The sequence below is a fragment of the Ursus americanus genome, chromosome 14, assembly GCF_024610735.1.
Source record: "Ursus americanus isolate L20-20 chromosome 14, mUrsAme1.1.p, whole genome shotgun sequence".
Lineage (NCBI taxonomy): Eukaryota > Metazoa > Chordata > Mammalia > Carnivora > Ursidae > Ursus > Ursus americanus.
In genome coordinates, this window is record NC_142140.1 from 5896273 (window position 1) to 5918055 (window position 21783).

Here is a 21783-nt window from a genome sequence, read left to right on the forward strand (position 1 = left end):
GCTACTACTGGACAAGATAACCGTGGGGGGGGGGGGTGGAGGAAAGAAACGAGCAGACCCCAGTGCCCCTTTAGCAGTATCAAAAAGTCTGTAACATGTTATTAAGAGTCCCAGAAGAAGAAAGAACGGGGCAGGAAAAAAAATCTGATGGCCAAAATTTCCCTAAATTTGGTTAATAACCTTACAGATTCTCAGAAAACCACTCCCAGGCAAAATAGCAAACTGCCGAAAACCAAGATAATGAAACAATCTTGAAAGCAACCCCAGAAAAACAACATACTACAATCAAATTACCACTGACCTCTCAGAAACTAGAGGCCAGAATATAGTGGAACATTTGCAAAATACTAAAAGAAAATAAACTATTAACCCAGAATTGTATTCACTGAAAAAGGAGACAAAGATGGAAATAGTACTGATCAGACCAGTATATTCAATGAAAATATCCTTTAAGAATGAAAAGAAAAGCTATTTCTGCTAAAAAGAAAATAATTCAACAGATCAACAAACGTTAAAGGCAGTTCCTGAGGCTGAAGGTAAATTATACCGACTGGCAGGAAGTAAATACCAAACCACAGAGCACTAGAAATAGTGAATATAAGTAAATATAAACCACCTTTTTTTTCCCCTTAAAAAAAGAATCACAGTATTTACCTTGCTGGGTTCTAATGTATGTAAATATTACATCCATATCTCGTACCTATAAAATTGCAGGATACAAAATCAATATATAAAAAACCAGGTGCCTTGCTACAGACTAACAATGAACTACTAGAAAGAGAAATTAAGAAAACAACCCCATTTACAATTGCATCAAAAATAAAATACCTAGGACTAAATTAAGCAGAGGACGTGAAACAGACTCGTACGCTGAAACTATAAGACACACTAAAAGAAATGAAAGGCATAAGTAAATGGAAAGTATCCCGTGCTCATGGATTGCAAGAATGTTGTTAAGATGTCTACACTACCCAAAGCAATCTGCAGATTGAAAGCAATCCTATCAAAATCCCAGCAGCATGTTTCAAAGAAACAGAACTCCAAAATTTGTACAGAACTATCAAAGACCCCAAATAGCCAAAGCAATCCTGAGAAAGAATAAAGGTGGAGATGGCACACTTCCTGATTTCAAGCTACAAAGCTACAGTAATCCAAACAGTACAGTACTAGCAGAAAAACAGACACATAGAGCATAGAGGATCATAGATCCTCTGTGGAATAGAACAGAGGGCCATGAAACAGGCCCTCGCAGATATGGTCAATTTACGACAAAGGAGCCAGGGATATTCAATAGGGAAAAGACAATCTTTCCAATAAAGGGTGTTGGGGAAACTGGACCACTATCTTACACCACACACAAAATCAGCTCAAAATTGAAGACTTGAACGTAAACCCTGAAACTATAAATACTCCTAGAAGAAAACACGGGGTAAGCTTCTGGACATTGGTCTTGGCAATGCTCTTCATGGATTTGCTGCCAGAAACAAAGGCAACAAAAGCAAAAATAAAGTGAGACTACATCAAACAAAAAAGTTTCTGCACAACAAAGGAAACCAAACAAAATGAAAAGGCAACCTACTAAATGGGAGAAAATATTTGCAAATCATCTATCTTATAAGGGGGTAATATCCAAAATACATAAAGAATTCATGTAAGAGCAAAAACCACCACCACATTCCATTTAAAAACGGGCAGAGGAACTGAATAGACATTTTCCCAAAGAAGACATGCAAATGTCCAACAGACACATGAAAAGGTGCTCAACATCACTAATCGTCAGGGAAATGCACATCACAACCGCAATGAGATAGCACCTCACCCCTGCTAGAAGAGACATCTACACTTCCATGTTCGCTGTCACATTCGTCAATAGCCGAGACACAGAAAGAACCCAAGTGCCCGTCAACAGATGAATGGATAAAGACGACGTGGAATATACATACAAGAGAATACTATTCAGCCATGACAAAAAGGGAAATCCTGCCACTGGTGACAACATGGATGGACCTTGAGGGCATTATGCTAAGTGAAATAAGCCAGAGAGAGAAAAACAAATCCTGTATGAGATCACTTACATGGTATCTAAAACCAAACCCAAACACAAACTCACGTAGTACAAAAAGGGTTGCCAGAGGCTAAAGGGTAGGGTAAATAAGGAAAAGTTGATACAAGGGTATCGACCTTCCGCTATATGATGAATAAGTGTCTCATGTAAAACACGGTGACTAGAGTTGACAACACTGTGTATAAAACTGAAATCTGCTTAAGAGAGTAGAACTTGGAGGTGTTCACAAAAAAAACCCACAAAAAACAAAAAGCGATAGATATGTTAATGAGATGGGAGTATCCTCTCATCATGAAGATCAACCATGATGACACTTGAAATAAGTTTTATTAATTATACCTCAAAACTGAAATTTTAAAAATTACATTACCTTGTGGGGTTCGAAGTTATGTACGTATAATGCATTTGCCAGGCAGGCACCGAATCCTGTCTGAACTCAAAGTAACTTACCCCATTCCCTGTTTGAAAGCTTCAATCAACTCGTTCTTTTTATTCTGATCTTCTACCCAATACACACTTGGAATTACAAACTCGGATATCACACGGCATTCTGGACAAGACCTGAAATTAGAGTAAAGGTTAGTGTGGGAGAGATGAAGTTATAAATCCTGCACCACCAAGCCGCTTGCCCAAATGCATGAGCACTCCATGTTTCCTAACCGAAAATTCCACAAGGTGCAATCACAATCCTCTAAGAACCTTCTTTACTGTTTTCTTTTTGAAGTTTTTACTTAAATTCCAGTTAGTGACCATATAGTATAATATTAGTTTCAGGTGTAAAACCTTACTTACTGTTAAAAACATGTTCTTCTCAACAATAAGACGAAAGCCCAATTTGGGGCACCCGGCTGGCTCCATCGGTGGAGCACACAACTCCTGATTTCGGGGTTGTGAGTTCAAGCCCCACTTAGGTGTAGAGATTACTTAAAATATTTAAAACAAACGAACAAACCAACTTTAAAATGGGCAAAAGATTCAAGTAGGCATTTCTGCAAAATGGCCAAGAAGAAGATGCTCAAGATCCTTAGTTATCAGGGAAACGCAAAGAAAACCACAAGTACCACTTCACACCTACTAGGATGGCTACAGACAGACAGACAATACCAAGAGTTGACGAGGCAGGGGAGCAACCGGAACCCTCCTACGTTGCTGGTGTGGCCACTGTGGAAAGCAGCCTGGCAGTTCCTCAAAATGCTGACCAGTTACCATATGGCCCGCAATCCCACTCCTAGCCATCTACCCAGAAAAATAAACGGGCACACGACAACTCGTCCATGAGAATTCGCAGCAGCATTATTCATAATAACCAAGAGAAGGAAACAATCCAAATGCCTATCAACTGAGGACCCCACACAGGGCCATGCCCCCCCGGCCCAGAGGAGGGAGGAGCGCTGGCGCACGAGCCGGAAGGCGGGAAGGCGGAAGGCGGGAAGGCGGAACGCGGAGAGCAGACGGAGAGCTGTCTGCCGGCCCCGATCTAGTGTTGTAGGACTCCATTTACAATCAATGTCCGGGCAATGCCAGAGGCCAGAAAATAGAGGAGTGGCTGCCGGGGCCTAGAAGGAGCAGGGAGGAAATGGGCAGTGAATGCACAGAGAGGTTTCTTTTGGGGATGATGATAACATTTTACCATTAGACTCAAGTAATGGTGGCTACAACTGCCAAAGGACTAAAAACCACTGAACCACACACTTTTATCTCAATAAAGCCGCTATTTTACCACACAAATGTGTGACTTCAGGCACGTTACTTGACTTCACTCTACCCCAGTTTTCTTATCCGTAAATGAGAATGATCGCTGGGCCTGAGAGAATTAGGAGTTATGAGAATGAGGAGTTATGTGTGCGAAGAGCTTCTAACAGTACACAGCACACATTCACTTTTCAGTATGAGTAAGCTCTTCCCCATCCCTCTGCAGAATTTAAGAATCCTGGGTTGTTACAGGTCACGGATATCTCAATAAAGCTGGGGACAAAAAGAACCCTGCACTGGCTCCACGGAGCACATCTCGTGTATCATACAGGACATGAAGTGTGTAGATGTTTTATTCCATTTACAACAACTGTATTTTACAGATGGAAAACAAAGGCTGAAAATGTCGAGAGGCAATCAGCCTAAAGGCAAACTACTAGTAAACTGCTAGTAAACTACTAGTAAACTGCTAGTAAACTACTAGTAAACTACTAGTAAACTGCCAGTAAACTACCAGTGCTAGAGTCAAACGAGCCGGTGCTATGAATCCCTTCTCTCACAGAGGGACCCCGCCGAGTGTCCCCAAACACCCTGACGGTCGGCAGCAGTTATTACCCATATTTTAAAGGAAAAGGCACTTGGGCTCAAGAAGGCTGCCTGACATGCCCGGGCTCCTGCAATCACGGGCTTGGATGCACTAGTTATCTTCAATCTGGAGGACAAGGGGAGGGATGAAGAGTAGACAGAACGCCCCCAATCTAACGCTCTCCCCAGCTTCCAGAGCTAAGACCCCTAGCTGGACTTACTTAATGATTGGGTTCTCAAACTGCTTGGCACATCTCCACTGCCGGATGCAGGACAAGCAGTACGTGTGATTGCAGTTGGAGAGAATCCCAAATCTCCTCTCAGAAGCAGACGCCTTCTCAAGGACCACTTCCATGCAGATACTGCACACTTTGTCCTGACTTGCTTGGAAGGCAAAGGCCTTTTCCATCTCATGTTCGAATGTTGACATGCAGATCTGAAGTACGGAGAGAGGAGGGCCACACTGTTAGGTTCTGGGCTGCTGGACACAAAGCTCTTTCAGACCACAAAAAGGACTTCAAACCATCACCTGCCCAGCCCCTTGCTTTCCTAGCATGGTACGGTCACCTCCGGTTCAGAGCCAAGGCTATGAAGGTCCCAAAAGATTCGAGGACCAGCGTGGAATCACAGAGTTCCCAGAGCCTGGGACCCCGGTCTCCCGGCTCTTCTGGGCACTCGTCCCCACTCTGAACTACACCAGTATCAGAAATGCTGAACAATCCTTACCTTGAAACATCAGGCTGGTCAGTCAGAGGTAAGCAGCACCACTTCTCAAGAGCGCAAGTTATTTAATAAATGTATTCAGTAAGCGGGTGCTGAGTACCTCCCAGGTGAAGCACCGTGTATCGGGCATGAGTCAATGCGAAGAGCATGAAGACCCAGACTCTGTCCCTGGGAGCTCATGATGGACAGATGGGAGACACACCAACACGTACAGCACAAAGACCTCAACACCCTGGGTGCAGCTCTCATTCTGCACTCACCTGAACCCCCCCCCCCCAGGGGAGACGATGGAGAGTGGAGACTCAGCCTTCCTTCACACACCATGGCCAGCTCACCGTCGTGAGCTCCAACACTGAGGCCGTGGGCTCCTTTCTGTCCCTCCTACCCATCTTCATACCAAGCACAGAGCCTAGTGTGAGGCGGCACCTCCATAAACACTGGGGACCTAATGACCTGAAAGGTCCCTTCCAATACTTGGCTCCTCAAATTCTCTAGAACTTGGCCCGGCTGGACCCCAGGCACAAGGATATGTAAACCTAGGCAGGATGTGTGTGCCCCTCTCTCTCTCTCTCACACACACACACCCCCACTCCTGAGTTAAGATTCATTCTCTGAACTTTGCATGCTTTATGTTTCCAATGCCTCTTCCCTTTTTCTTTATTTTAAATAATCAAAAATTGTCAAAATGACAAAGGGGAAAAAGGACTTGAAAATATGATTATAAACATGCCAAGTACACGCTGAAGGCATTACTGGTAAAGAGATGATTACAGAAATACCAACAATTTTGTCACTTAGCACATTTTAAATTTAAGTAAGTTCATGCAAAAGCTTGCAATTTTACCTTCTCATGAGTTTTCCTTTGCTCTGGGTCGAAGGGATGCAGGACTCGTAACCTACAGATTTCACACACTTCTCCATGCAGGTAGACACAAGCATCCCCAAATCGGCACTCCCCAGCCGCCGCGTAGGGGCACAGCTGCTGCTCACTGCTGTAGGAGCTGCTGGCTTCTAAGTCATCAAGGCCACTCCTGATCGCATCGAGGTAGGAATGTGGCTTCATCTCTGGGCTGTTCTGGGGATCACTGCAGCCTCCTGGATTACTCACGACACTTGGGCAAGTCTTCTCCTCAGCCATGCCAGAGAGATCTTAATACAAAACACACAGCACACACATAAATGAAAACTGGCCTAAACTTTCTGTCTGGTAAGCAGTTAGTGAAAACCTAACAAATTAAGTAACTCTGACCTTGGGAATTCCACTCTTTGGATCATACAGAAAAACAAACAAACAAACAAAAAAAAAAAAAACAGGCCAAGAGGGAAAAACAGAAGGAACAGTACAAAATGTTCATAGGGACATTACCATAATCGTGATTTGTTTTTTTTTTTTAAAGAAAAAACATAATTGGCAACACAGGAAATTTGCAAAACAGACCAAGATATACAAAAGAACAGTAAAGTTGCTGTTTAAAAATGACAAATATGGAAATGTCAACCAATGGACCAGTTAACACTAAAAAAATAATAATGATAATTTTTTTAAACACCAAAATTTAAGTCATTGGGAATTTAGAATGAAGTCAATAAAAGACAGTACTTTCCTTTACATTAGTAAAGATACCTATCATTTTAAAGTAAACTAGAATGAAAATCAGTGAGTCTTTGGGTCCCAAGGCCAGTGTTGAACCCTCCTATGGCCCCCTTCTCCCCTATAGCCTTCCCACCGCTTGCACTTCTGGCCTTTAGAGGGAGGACATTCGACTAGCATGATTACTTGTTTGGTTAGGATGGAATCTACCTATCTTACGCCACACAATTCCAAGAACCAGAAATCCCTTTACTTGCTGAGGACCAGCCAATAAAAATAACTTTTATGATCTGTAGCCTACTTCCTCCCCAAACCCCAGTATGTTGCTCTATTACCAAAGCTGCAACTGAAAATACCAACACTGGCTGAGCATAACAACTAAGACTGTGAACTGACCCAGAAGCAAAATAGTGAAACATAAAAATATGGAGCTTTGAAATGAGTCGCCTGGTGCTCCTCATAATTGGGGAACCACCCCATGGAGACAGCAGTTACACACTGACAAAGGTCCCTTTGTAAGTCCTGTCAGGCCAAACTTGGCAGTGAGCCTGGCCTGCAGGCAGAACGCATCACCTAAACGCTCTGCAGCCAAAGGAAGCTGTCTGCAGGACAGCTCTGGTGTCTACACTTGAACAGCTGGCAGGGGGACTAGATGAGGAGCCCTCTGACAAGAGAGGGCCAGAAAGGAGCATCACGAACAAACAGGACCGCTTTTCCAAAAGAGGCAACAAAAGGACTCTGCTCACTCACTTCGGTCTCTAAGTACCAACGTTCTCTTTTCACGTTTCCCAGGCTCATGTAAGTTAGTTTTCACAATAGACGCAGTGAGGTCGGAAGCAGGGTGAGGACCGTGGAAACCCGGGGAGGGCACACCGTGGGGCACAGTGCCCACGGCACCACCAGCTGCAGCAGAAGGCCTCGTGTGATCATATCTAAACAAAACGCACAGCAAAGGCATTAGGGACACACTAGTTGCACATGCCTCCCACGCTACCTAGACGGGGACCATCTTTTCCTCCGCTCCACTTGTGGAGGTGGAGAATGGGACAACCTTTTCCCATATTTTGAATGATAAAAGGCTTATCAATTAGTAAGAAATGCCTGGTAATTCAGAGTGAGTGGTCGGTACACTGCCATCTGTCACCACTCTTGGGAGATGTGATTGGGGCAGACAAAATACCGCAGACCACACACACAGAAATCCTGAAAATTCCAGCCAGATGTTGAAGTGAAATCTCCTGACACCCAAGCCAGTGTTCTTCTGCCAGGAGTCCCCCAAAAGTTAACGATGGTCAATGTAACAGCTGGAGACAGGCCTTTCCTGGACTGTCTCTCTGGGGCATGCACTGGTGGGGCGGGCGGCAGGGGGGCAACTTCTACAGCCTCCAGTCAGCACAGGAAAGAACATACCAGCCCTTCACTATAAAAGCACTTCAACAGGTTTTTGGAATGTTTCCCTGTTTAGAATTTACAAAACTTGCCTATACATGTACGTGGGAAAAAGGCAGACTCTATATGCATATAAATGTTCACTGCAAGGGTACTCATAGCAAACCCCCCCCAAAACCACCCTGGAAACCATTTAACTATCTAAGAGAGGAATCGTTAATAAAATGATGGTATGTTAACATTATGAAACATAAAATTACAAAGTAGTGCTTAGGGAAAAGCTTGTGACATGTTAAGTGAGGAAAAAAGCAAGATATATATACTGTGAGTGCAATTTTCTAAGAGACTCATAAGAATAAGGCCTGAAAAGTGATTTTGAAAAATTAAAATTACTTTTATTGTAATGAAACTGAGATTTCAAAATGATCTGCTGTACTTTTTGTTAAATTACTTTCAAATTAGAACTTTCCCCTCATCAGGGCGCCTGGGTGGCTCAGTCGGTTAAGCGTCTGACTCTGGATTACAGCTGAGGTCACGATCTCAGGGTCTGGAGACTGAGCCCTACATTGGGCTCTGCACTGGGTGTGGAGCCTGTTTGGGATTCTGTCTCTCCCTCCCCCCTCTGCTCCTTACCCCCCATGCTCTCTAAAATAAATAGAATCTTAAAAAAAAAATTTCCCCCTCATTGACACCCATGCTCCAAATGAAGGATCTGAGTCCCGATAATGTTTAAGCTAACAGAATAGTTGGGAGCAGCTGTGGGGTTCTTGCCTGCAACGAGTCCCATAGGCGCAGTAGCCCTTCTGATAGTATTTGCAGATGGTGGATGGCTTGCTGTTCGCCAAGTCATGTGAGAACAGGCACTGGTTTCCTTCCCGACACACACCATGCATAAAATACCTGAAAAGACAAGCAGAGGTATAAAACTTTTATTAAAAGGCACACTTTGCTTTCTAAAATCACCACATTCTTGAACCTAGTGTACAAATGCTTATAATACATGTATTATGTATCACGGCTCTATTAGGCACTGGAGTTTACATATTTCCTTGATTCTAAGACACAGTGATTTTTGACGCATCACAACTAATTCAATGACAGTTTTCTGGAAGGAAAAAAATCCCATAAATTTGTTTTAAGATATACCCTCTTGATTTGAGATGCTACATATGTAAATGTGAGGCTCCAAACTGAGAAAGTAACTCTGAAAAACTGTTCTCTGCTCTCATGGAGCTTAAAGGGTATGGTTGTAAAGGAATCACAGACCTGGACCCAAGATCCAGCCCTGCCATATACGAGCAAGTCACAACGCAAACTTCCCTACGCCTCACCACCTTCATCTATGAAATGAAAATTACACTATCTACTTTACTGGCTTGTGGCAAGGATCAGACTAGATAGTGTAGCACCAAAAGATATACAGAAGAATGTTTCACTGAGAGGTCTCGTTCTGGTCCTGAAGAAATAACGGGGAGGCATTCTAATTCTGTCCAGCTGGAGTAGAGAGACCTGGCTAAATACTCAGAGGAAATAGTAGAGAGATTTCAAAGGCACATGCCCTGGTATTAAGGGTAAAGAGTCCTAAAGAGTATTTTTAGACCCACCCTTACAAAGCTTAAAAACAAGTTTCAAAAGGATCAAGCTGATAGTGAATTAACTGTCAGCAAAAGGTACTTGAACACTCTTTGAAGGAAGACAATAAAATCCAAATGCTCAAAAATACTCACAGTGGCATCCAGTAAAAAATAAGCAGTTATGCCAAAAAGCAGACAAATGTGACCCATAACAGGAGAAAAATTAGTCAATTATAAGAATGACAGATGATGGAATCAGTAGACAGGACTTTAAAAACAGCTATTATAGGGGCGCCTGGGTGGCACGGTGGTTGAGCGTCTGCCTTCGGCTCAGGGCGTGATCCTGGTGTTGTGGGATCGAGCCCCACATCAGGCTCCTCTGCTATGAGCCTGCTTCTTCCTCTCCCACTCCCCCGCTTGTGTTCCCTCTCTTGCTGGCTGTCTCTCTATCTCTGTCGAATAAATAAACAAAATCTTTTAAAAAAATAATAAAAAATAAAAACAGCTATTATAAATATGTTCAATTATGCTAAGCATGAAGAGAAATGGAAAATATAAAAAGAACCAAATGGAACTTCAGAAATGAAAAGTACAATATCTAAAATGAAGACTACACTGGACAAACTTACTGTAAATTAGGATGAAAGAAAATCTCAGAAGACCTGAAGACACAGCAAAGGAACTACTCACACTGAAGCACAGAGAGAAAGAAAGAGAAAGAACAGATTTTTGCTTCTAGCTATGAAGGAGCATGGAATTTGCCCTCCAAGGTAAAAAAAGTAGAAAACAGAACAATATATATGAAACAACTGCTCTGAGACAGAGACAAAAGACAACACAAGACGGTCTTTGAGAGAAGGGAAGCAAGGGATGTGAGCCCAGGTTCAGCCTGGCTTTCTGCTGGGAGGTGTATTCTGGACCTCAATGGAAGGTGAACCCTGAGCAGAGCACAGCAGTCTTGCTGAGCTGAACAGACAGACTGAAGTTCAAGGAGGTGGAGGCAAGCTCTTCAAAAAGTTGTAAATAGTCACACACACATGATCAACTGACTTTTGATAAACGTGTCTGGGCAATTCAATAGGAGAGAGAATTGTCTTTTCAACAACGAATGCTGGACCCAGTATCTACATGGAAAAAAAATGAAGCTCAAATATTATATTATGTGTCTGCTGATGTGACCCAATATGAATTAAGTATAAAACACAGCCTGGATACATTCTAGCCAAAAACATTTAACTCGAATCCAACAAAACTCCAGATCTAACTCACAGTTTCTAGGAAATACAGGCGAATGGGAACAAGCTAAAAGCCATCATGCAAAAGCAATTAGATAAATACAAAAGAGGTGGTATGTGAATCAGGTTTCTTTAACAAGTGTCCTGGAAGGTGGGAAGAGGGAACCTGAGCTTGGAAAATAGATTGGTGTTTTTTTAAAAACTTAAATTTACCATATGACTCAACAATTCCACTCCTGGGTGTTTACCCAAGAAAAATAAAAACATCTATTCATACAAATACTTGTACATGAATGTTCATATAAACATCAATCATAATGGCCAGAAAGTGACAACCTGTACAACTCCGTCAACTGGTGAATGGGTAAGTAAAATGTAATATATCCATACAATGGGATATCATTTGGCAATAGAAAGGACTGAAGTACTGATGCATGCGATAACTTGGATGAAACTCAAACACACTATGGTGAAATGACCCAGACACAAAACACCACATTTTGTGTGATTCCATTTACATGTAATGTCAAAAAAAGGGGGCAGAGGCACCTGCCCGGCTCAGTCAGAGCACATGACTCTTGATCTTGGGGTGGTGACTTCAAGCCCCACATTGGGCACAGAGCTTATATTAAAAGGGGGTGACAAATCCGTAGAGACAGAAAGTAGATAAGTGGTTCCCCAGGCTGGGAGAAGGGGTAATGGGGAATGACTGTGAATGGGCACAAGGGGTCATTCTAGGGTGATGAAAATGTTCTAAGATTTAATTGCGGTGTTGTACAACTCTAAATTTACTGGAAATCTTTGACTTGTATGCTTAAAATGGGTGAATTTTATGGTATGTAAATTCTACTTCCATAAAGCTGTTGAGAAAATTCAGGGACACCTGGTGGCTCAGTCAGTTAAGTGTCCGACTCCTGATTTCGGCTCAGGTTATGATCTCAGGATTGTGAGATCCAGCTCCCTATCTGGCTCCACGCTCAGAGGGGAGTCTGCTTCTCTCTCTCCCTCTCTCTCTGCCCTCCCCTCACTCATGTGAGCTCACTCTCTCAAATGAATAAATCTTAAAAAAAAAAAAAAAGAATAAAGAAAACTTTAAAAAGGAGACAGCTGTGCTAGGTTAGTAGATATTACATAAGGTACATAATAACCAGGTGCAATATTTAGTCCAGGATTATACCCTGGTTTGAACAAACCAGATGAACACACATTTTTGGAACAAATGGGAAAATCTGAATATGAACTGGGCATCAGATAAAATGAAAACTTATTGACATGGGAAGTTGAAGATTAACTGAAAAAAGCAGATTATAAAACAGCATTTACAGTAAAATGGTGCAGTCACTATGGAAAACAGTATAGTGGTTCCTCAAAAAATTAAAAATAGAATTACCATATGACCCAGCAATTCCACTTTTGGATACATATACAAAAAAACCCCAAAGCAAGGACTCAAGTATTTGCACACCCATGTTCCTAGCAGCATTACTCACAGTAGCCAAAAGGTAGGAACAATTCAAGTGTCCATCGATGGATTAATGGAGAGACAAAATGTAGCACATACATACAATGGAATATTATTCTGCCTGAAAAAGGAAGGAAACCGACACATTCTACAGCATGGATGAACCCTGAGGACACTGTGCTAAGTCAAATAAGTCAGACACCAAAGGACATATACTGTATGATCCCACTTACATGAGGTTCCTACAGTAGTCAGATTGCTAGAGACAGAAACAGCATGGTGGCTGCCAGCAGTTATGATGAGGAGGGATGGGGAGTTAGTGTTTAATGGCGACAAAGTTTCAGCTTGAGGGGCGCCTGGGTGGCACAGCGGTTAAGCGTCTGCCTTCGGCTCAGGGCGTGATCCCAGCGTTATGGGATCGAGCCCCACGTCAGGCTCCTCCGCTATGAGCCTGCTTCTTCCTCTCCCACTCCCCCTGCTTGTGTTCCCTCTCTCGCTGGCTGTCTCTATCTCTGTCGAATAAATAAATAAAATCTTTAAAAAAAAAAAGTTTCAGCTTGGGAAGATGAAAAAGTTCTGGCGACAGATGGTGATATGGTTCCACAGCAGTGTGAATATATTTAATGCTACTGAATTGTACACTTAAAAAATTGTTAAGATGGTAAATTTATGTTATGTATATTTTACCACAATTAAGAATTTTGAAAATAACACAGTACATTCTCACTTTGGAAAAATCAACATTTAAAATACATACACATATACATACATACATGAGCTTTAAAAATCCAGAAAGAACCATAATTGCACATTAAGAGCAGCAATTCTTGTGGGTAAGGTATATGGTAATTTTATTTTCTTATTTTTGCTGATCTGTACATTCTAACATTTCCACCATGAATATACACTGCTTTTGGAATAATAAATGATTTTAGTTAAAAAATATATACATTTTGGTGAGGCAGGGTTAAAAAAAATTAATAAAATGCTCAGCTCAGTACTTCTCTCACAGCAGGTACCCCTAAAAGCTCCGCTCTTATTAAAAGTCCAGTAAAGCACAATGACAATTAAGCTGACAGTTACAAAAGTGACCTGTGCCTTATTACAAAGCACGCAGAGTGCTGAGGAGACACATACCATGGACTGAGAGAGGGCAACATCCCAGAGGAGGTCAGGCCCAAACACAGTCCGCAAAGTGATGCGGGTGCCAATGGGAGAGGACAGAGAAGACAGAAAAAAAAAATGCACAGAAGGCAGGCACTGTGAGGGAATGCAAACAGGCCTGCCAAGGGACGAGGCTGGAGTATCATTAATTGTGCTCCAGGCTACCCTGGTGTCAGCTGAAATATTGATGAGTGCATCTTAAAACAAGGAATAACAATGGGCCCGTAGTCAAATCAACTTAGGAAATGGCACAGTCTAGTCTTTCTCAGAGATTTACAACAGACAGTAGCGGAGGAAAGGTTCGAGAGTCCTGCCATAAAGAAAACTGTTTACAGGCATAGCTCGATTTATTGTGCTTTGCAGATACTACATTTTATAAATTGGAGGTTTGTGGCAACACTGTTTCGAGCATGGTGCTATTTTCCAACAGCATTTACTCACATCATGTCTCTGTGTCACATTTCGGTAATTCTTGTAATACTTTAAACTTTTTCATTATTATTATATTTGTTATGTGATCTGTAATCAGTGATCTTTGATGTTGCTATCGTAATTGTTTTGGGGTACCATGAACCTTGTCCATAGATGATGGGGAATTTAACCAATAAATGTGTGTTCTGACTGCTCCACCAACAGGCTCTACCCCACCTCTCTTCCTTCTCCTCAGGTGGCTCCCCATTCCCTGACATACAATATTGAAATCAGGCCAATAACCCGACAGTGGCCTCTAACTGTCAAGTGAAAGAGTCACATCTCTCACTTTACATCAAAAGCCAGATATGATTCAGCTTGGTGAGGAAGGCATGTCGAAAACGGAGACAGACCAAACGCTAGGCCTCTTGCACCGAACAGTTAGCCAAGTTGTGCATGCAAAGGAAAGGAAAAGAGCTACTGCAGTGAACACACGTGGTAAGAAAGTGTAACGACCTGAATGCTGATACGGAGAAGGCTGTAGTGGTCTGGAGAGAAGATCGAACCAGCCACAACATTCCCTTAGCCAGAGCCTAAAGGAGAGCAAGGTCCCGACTCTCTTCACTTCTGTGAAGGCGGAGAGAGGTGAGCAAGCTGCAGAAGAGAAGTGTGACGCTGGCACAGGTGGTTCGTGAGGGTGAAGGCAAGAAGTCGCCTCCGTGACATGAAAGCGCAAAGTGAGGCAGCGAGCGCTGATACAGGAGCCGCAGCGGGTCACCCAGGAGATCTCGCTGAGATCATTCGTGAAGGTGGCGGCACGAAACAAGGGATTTTCAGTGCAGATGTAACTGCCTTCTAGGGGAAGAAGATGCCATCCAGGACTTTCAGAGCTACAGAGAAGTCAGTGCCTGGCTTCAATGTTTCAAAGGACAGACTGACTCTCTCATTAGGACCTAACGCAGCTGGTGACTTAAAGGGGAAGCCATCATTTACTAGATGAAAATGCCCGGGCCCTGAAGAATGTGCTGGATCTCCTGTGCCTGTGCTCTGTGCCTGGAACAGCAGAGCCTGGGGGACAGCACAGCTGCTTACAGTGTAGTTTACTGAATATTTTAAGTCCACTGTTTAGACCTGCTGCTCGGAAAATAAGATTCCTTTCAAAATATTATTGCCCACTGACAATGCACCTGGTCATCCAAGAACATTGGTGGAGATGTACGAACAAGATTAATGTTGTTTTCATGCCTGCCAACACAACATCCATTCTGAAGCCTAGGGATCAGGGAGTGATTTCAACTTTCAAGTCTTCTTATTTAAGAAATACGATGTGTAAAGGTATAGGGGCCATAGATAGCAATTCCTCTGGTGGATCTGGGCAAAGTCAACTGAAAATTTCCAGAAAGGATTCACCATTCTAGATGCCATTAAGAACATTTGTGATTTGGGGGCGCCTGGGTGGCTCAGTCATTAAGCGTCTGCCTTTGGCCCAGGGCTTAATCCCAGCATCCTGGGATCGAGCCCCGCATCGGGCTCCTTCGCTGGAAGCCTGCTTCTTCCTCTCCCACTCCCCCTGCTTGTGTTCCCCCTCTCGCTGGCTGTCTCTGTCAAATAAATAAATAAAATCTTAAAAAAAAAATTTGTGATTTGTAGGGAAAAGTCAAAATATCAACATTAATAAGAGTTTGGAAGAAGCTGATTTTGACGCTCATGGAGGACTTTAGGGGTTCAGGACTTCCCTGGAGGAAGTAACTGCAGATGCAGCAGCAACAGCAGGAGAACTAGAACTAGAAGTGGAGCCTGAAGACGTGACTGAATTGCGAAGATCTCATGATCAAACTTGAAAGGATGAGGAACTGCTTCTTGCGGATGAGCAAAGAAAGTGGGTTTATGAGATCTGCTCCTGGTGGAGATGCTATGAAGCCTGCTGAAATGGCAATAAAGGATTAAGAATATGCCATAAACTCAGTTGATAAAGCAGTGGAGGGGTTTGAGAGGACAGACTCCAATTCTGAAAGAAGTTCTACTGTGGGTAGAAAGCGATCAAACAGCATCACATGCCACAGAGAAATTGTTTGTGAAAGGAAGAGTCAATCAACGTGGCAAATTTTATTATCTTATTTTGAGAAACTGCCGCAGCCACCCCAGCCATCAGCAACCACCCCTGAGATTAGCCAGCAGCCATCAACATCGAGACAGCATCCTCCACCAGCAAAAAGATTGCAACTTGCTGAAAGCGCAGATGATGGTTAGAATTTTAGTAAGAAAGTATTTTTAAATTAAGGTATGTGCATGGTTTTAGACATATGCTATTGCACACTTAATCGACTACAGTATAAACATAACTTTTATATGCGTTGGGAGACCAAATAAGTTCATTTGGTTCACTTTATTGTAGAATTTGCTATATTGCGGTGGCCTGGAACCGAACGTGCGCTGTTTCAGAAGCATGCTGGTATGGTTATTACACACACCCTCTCCCAGGCTTTTTTCAGAAAAAGTCAGTTGAGCTGCAGGGTAGAAGACAGATATGGAGAGGGCTGCAAGCACAGGGGAGGAGCCTGTTAGGAGGGTGCTTTGTAAAGGAGCTTTATCTGTGAACCCATGTTTTAACTTATTTAAAAAAACATTTTATGGAAAATTTCAAACATATACAAAAGTAAACTAAAGGGCAGAATGAACTCTCAAGATGTCCCATGCTGAGGCTCAAAGAGGAGCGATGACTTACTTACAGAAGGTGAAACTGCTAGGATGGGGACCCCAACTCCGGTCTTCCCAGATAGCCCTGACCTCACACAATTCACTTCCCTGTCACTCTGCCTTTGCCCATGCTGTGGCCCCTGTCAGAAACACTGCACCCCATCTTTCAGTGCACTGAATGGTTATAAGCGCCTTCCTTCGTGGACCAGCCCAGGAAGACTTCTCACCCTCCAGCCTACTGTGCACTTTCCCTCCTTCAGCCCAGAAGACTCACTAGTGGCAGCCACACACTATGGTGCTTCCCAGCCTGAGGCCTCTGACCGGAGCAGGCCCGTGCTCTTCAACACACAGTCGGGAACATGTGGTCTCTAATGAAGAAAGCCTGGCAACAGCTTCAGGAAGGCACAGCTGGAACATCACTAAATGTGACTGAACACAGAAAGCCTAAACCTAACCAATTACATGCCTCTGCCTGTAAGTGGAGATAGGCTTGGCAACAGAAGGAAGGCAATGGAAGGCCTGAGAGACCAAGGCTGCCCTTTCCAGAGAACACAAGTGACAATTCATGCTGCACATCAGACTCTGCGAGGGGTCTGGGAAGCTGGCTCAGCTGGAGGCCACAAGATTCGAAGACCTTCAATCCCTCCTTACTCACTAACCGTACTTCCCACTTTCCACACCTGTTCATCTTCCCAAAAGCAGAGGAAGTGTTGACCAGGCCCACCTAACAGTTCCTTTTCTCTCAGGAAAGTGAGAAAAGGCTATCTAGTCGTTAGGTCTCTCTTGAGTTTAGCTAACAGAGCCAGCTCTAAGTACACCAACAGAATCAAACTTCTGAGCCTACAAAGATGAGAACAGGACCCTATGACATCAGTGACCATATACAGGTGCCTCCTACAGGGTTCTTCCTAGGTGATAGCTAGGTTTTTCCCAGGCAACACCTCCCTGGGGGTCTTCCACTGGATCAGAGGTTATACAGTAACTTGCTTTAAGGTGGCTGTAGGTTAACCTAAGGAAAAAAAAGGGGGGGGGGCACCGAACCTGACAAACTATACAAAAGAGTATTTTTTTTTTGTTGGAAACTAAAAAGGAACTTAAAAAAAAAAAAGGCTTATACCAAAAGGATCTTTTTATTCACAGCACTGTCTTTAAAAGTGTGCAGAAAAGAGTTAACACAGCAAGTCTGAGCCTGCTATCCTTAGAAAATCCTATTCACAAGCTGGCTCCTGCCTAGCCTCTGGAGCTAGACTGATAAATAGTTTGCTATATGGTTAGAAAATTTCCCTAAGTGATAAGAATGGCTCACTGTGCTTAAACTCTACAATGTGGTTTGTGCTGAACATCTGCTTTCCTTCTGGGAGACTGGAATTTTGGAAGATGCTAAGCAGAGGGTGACCAGCCTGGGCACTGAATCTCTAATGGGCTTCTTTGGGTACATGTTGCTGCATTTTTGTTGCTGGGGGAAGAGTATGCTGTGTGACCTTCTATGGGAAGGAGTGAAAGCAGGAAGCCTGCACACTGGTTCCTGCGGATGCTACCTGTGCCTTTTCCCCATACGATCTAGCTATGACTTCTTACTGTATCACTGTAGTAAATCTTAGCCTGCAGTACAACCATATGTGCTGAGTCCTGTGAGTCTTTCTAGCCAATCTCTGGATGTAGGGGTGGGTCCAAGGGATCCTGGACACAAAAGTGTATTACACATCTAAAGAGTTGAATAATTCTTCTGAGAAATGCTATAAGACTACATTATTTCAACAGTCCTTAAATACGGCCATCTTTGAATGTATAAAAGTTTAAAAAAAAATTCAGCACCAAAAGCCAACTCTGAATGACAAGGAGGTATCAGGATTAGTAAAATCATACATACTGGAAGAGAACAGGCTCAAAGTGGCTATATGAACAGCTCCACAAGTAAGATCTAATAAATACTTCATTAATAGTTTATTTTGGAGAAACTGAACAAGAAGAGTTCCTTAAAGGGGGGGGGTTGGACAGTAGAGGTAGGAGACTACCAGAGGTTCTTTACCAAATACTATTTGTTAACCAGGCATGCAAAAGGGCAGATACTTAGTGGTGGTCCTACAAGGGCACCTTTTATAATTCTACCGCCTCCCATAAGTCCTATTCAGACAACCTGCCTTTCAAACTCTACTATCTTTCTCATTAAGAAAACAAATATTTAACCATCAACTAGAGCTTCTAGTTAGTTTCGCCACCTATAAGCCAGTGACTTCATGCAAGGCATTTCACTTCTGTAAGTGATTAAGCTGAGATTTAAACAGCTTCAAAAAGAACTCCTAGACCACCATCAGTGCATTCAAGAAAGGGGAGCATGAAACAAGGGTTATATAAGAGATGATACCAGCCCAGTCCTATTTTTGTAGCATATGTCATCATTTCCACTCCCCAGTGACAAATACAAAACTAGCTTGAACATATATTGCTTGTCCTTTGGGGCATCTTGTCAACTGCTTAGAGCTATCCCTCCCCATCTACGTTATACTACGCTTAACCCAGGCCTCTTTCATATAGCACCCTGTAATGAACTTCCAACAGCTCAAACTTCCTAATGGTCAAACCATCCCTTGTATCTTCTTAGAGAGAAGACTGAGACATGAATTGGGGTGGGGGTGGGGGAAGGTAGTATGAAGGGGGAAGTACATAACTGGAGACCCAGAGTAGGGAGATTTCTGGGGGACACTCCAAAAGGGTCTTTTATGCTGTGTGACCCCAAAGGACTGTTTCAGACAGTGTAGCTATTATATGTTGCAAAGGACATTGGGTTCACTTTTAGCCACAGAACCACTAGCAGCTCTAGCTGCAGCTGAGGGCTGAGCCAAACAAAATCACTCTAGTTTCTTATAAGCCTTTCAACGGGGCATATCTCTAGCAAAATGCTTCTGCAAATCATATCTGAGTATATGGGTAATTTGCATTCTCAGTGTCACTTTTCTTTACATTTCTCTACATATTTTCAGACTTAAATTTTATGGCTGTACTGCATGTGATAACAGATCTACTGAGGGGGAAAGGGGTTAATGCTGGGCCCAGTGGTAGACCTGAAATAAATGTATGAGAGGTAGGGATGAAGTATAATTTAGTGGTTAACACTCCGAAATCAGAGAACTTGCCACATGACCTTGAGCAACTTATTTAAATTTCCAATTTCCCCATCCCTAATGTAATGATTGTATTTCATAAGCTGCTGTGATAGACTACTCTGAGGTTTGGCTGAGACAATGCAAGTAAGTGCTTAGCCTACCACACCAAAAATACGATCATTTGTTGTTACTATCTAATCTGTTAACCAACCCTGCTAGTCAGGCATTATCAAGTCCATTTTACAGACAAGGAAGTTGTGGCACAGGTGGTACCAGGATCAGAATCCAGAACCACCCAACTCCAGAACTCAAGCTCTTCTACCACTTACTAGCTGACAAGGTCCTTTATGTTTTGTGACTTCCAAAGAATTAAAAGCTCTAAGCTTGATGCTCTAAGGAAACAAATTCTAGGTCTTCACCTAGTGATGATAAGACAAAGGGGCCTCCATCATAAGAGGAAGAAAAGAAAGTGGTTGTTAAGCTATCATAAAGGCCTGCACCAGCACTTTGAAAACAGATTGGAAGACACAGGGAAACAGACACAGGGAAATGGTTAGCAAGAAGAACCAGCAAAAAATAACCCCCAAGTTGAGATTCTAGTTAGAGTGGCATGCTGAAAAATCAGGAGAGCTGACTGACAGCACAACTGTGAGAGCAGCCATTCTTGCCATTCCAAGCGGTAAACATATGGAATGTCTTTGTCATTAAACTTGGGAATCCTAGCATTTCATGTCCATCTCCTGGAGAGACATCTGTGTATCAGAATAGAAGCAAAACTAATACTTTCTGTGTTGCTGCTATTCAGAATAAGCATGTACATCATATCCCACAGCCAGGAAAACAAACCCAAAAAACAATTTGCACCCTCAGATAAATTAAAACCAGCTGAGCACCCTGTTAAGGTCCACTCCCCAAAATAAATCGTTATCTTTTTTTTTTTTAAAGATTTTATTTATTCATTCGACAGAGACAGCCAGCGAGAGAGGGAACACAAGCCGGGGGAGTGGGAGAGGAAGAAGCAGGCTCCCAGCGGAGGAGCCTGATGTGGGACTCGATCCCAGAACCCTGGGATCACGCCCTGAGCCGAAGGCAGACGCTTAAGGACTGAGCCACCCAGGCGCCCCCAAAATAAATCCTATCTTGAACATTTCCTGTGAGTTACCAACGTCTGGAGGTAAGACTTTAGTGAATAAGATAATAAAGTGAGAAGAGGTTTTCTACCATGAAACATTAATGTAAACTTGGTACTCTAGGTAATATTGCGGTTTTTTTCATTTAAATGTGTTCTGGTTTTGGGATGCCTGGGTGGCTCAGTTGGTTAAGCATCCGCCTCTTGGGACTCCCGGTTTCAGCTCAGGTCATGATTTCAGGATCCTGGGTTCAAGGCCCATGTCAGGCTCCGAGCTCAGCAGGGAGTCTGCTTCAGATTCTCTCCCTTACCCCATCCCTGCTTGTGCACTCACACGCACTCCCTCTCAAATAAATAAATAAATCTCAAAAAAAAAAAAAGTGTTTTTATTTGGTGAGGCAATCCTTGTGAGATCTGACTCCTTCAGACCCTTTTGCAAGTAAACTTCTTCTGCTTTCTATGTCTTCGCATGCATTTTCCTTTCAAATGTGCATGTGAAAAGCTTTAAAAATTCCTGCAGTGAAGAAACTTTAGCATCTCCCAAATTTCTTTGGAGGCCAACCAATCAATGAAAGTATGGACTCTGATGCCACACCTTGGCCACTCAGAAGCTGAATGACCGGGGCCAATCACTTCAGTGCTGAGGCTCTGTTTCACAACCTGTGCAACAGTGAGGGTTGTTGGGTTACATGCTGTGGCTGGTAGAGCACCTCAAAGAGCACGCTGCACATTATACGGTCCCCACCAAACAACAGTTAGTACTTAAACAGAAGTGATCCCTCTCCAACATTCCAACCCACTCCTGACTTTATATGCAACAACATCCTGCAGGATGCCCCTGCCTGGGAAACGCAGAATTAAAGTTTTCAGGTTAGGCCATTTCCCAGTGCAGAAGAAAAAAGCCAAGATGATCCTGATTTAAATTTTTGCTCCTGCATTTCGATGTGAAGTTAGGGGCAAGT

The 21783-nt window shown here is 43.0% G+C and overlaps 1 protein-coding gene across 2 annotated transcripts in view; it reads right to left on the bottom strand.

Moving 5' to 3' along the window:
- MKRN2 (makorin ring finger protein 2) overlaps positions 1-21783 on the bottom strand; it is a 28190-nt gene that overhangs the window by 4883 nt on the left and 1524 nt on the right. For both annotated transcript variants that reach the window (XM_045812462.2, XM_087866764.1), the window contains exons 2-6: positions 8817-8945; positions 7407-7588; positions 5910-6214; positions 4564-4778; positions 2516-2626 (exon numbers count right to left, since the gene is read on the bottom strand). In XM_045812462.2, coding sequence (XP_045668418.1) covers positions 2516-2626; positions 4564-4778; positions 5910-6214; positions 7407-7588; positions 8817-8945 — 942 coding nt within the window. The remainder of the gene's footprint in view (positions 1-2515; positions 2627-4563; positions 4779-5909; positions 6215-7406; positions 7589-8816; positions 8946-21783) is intronic.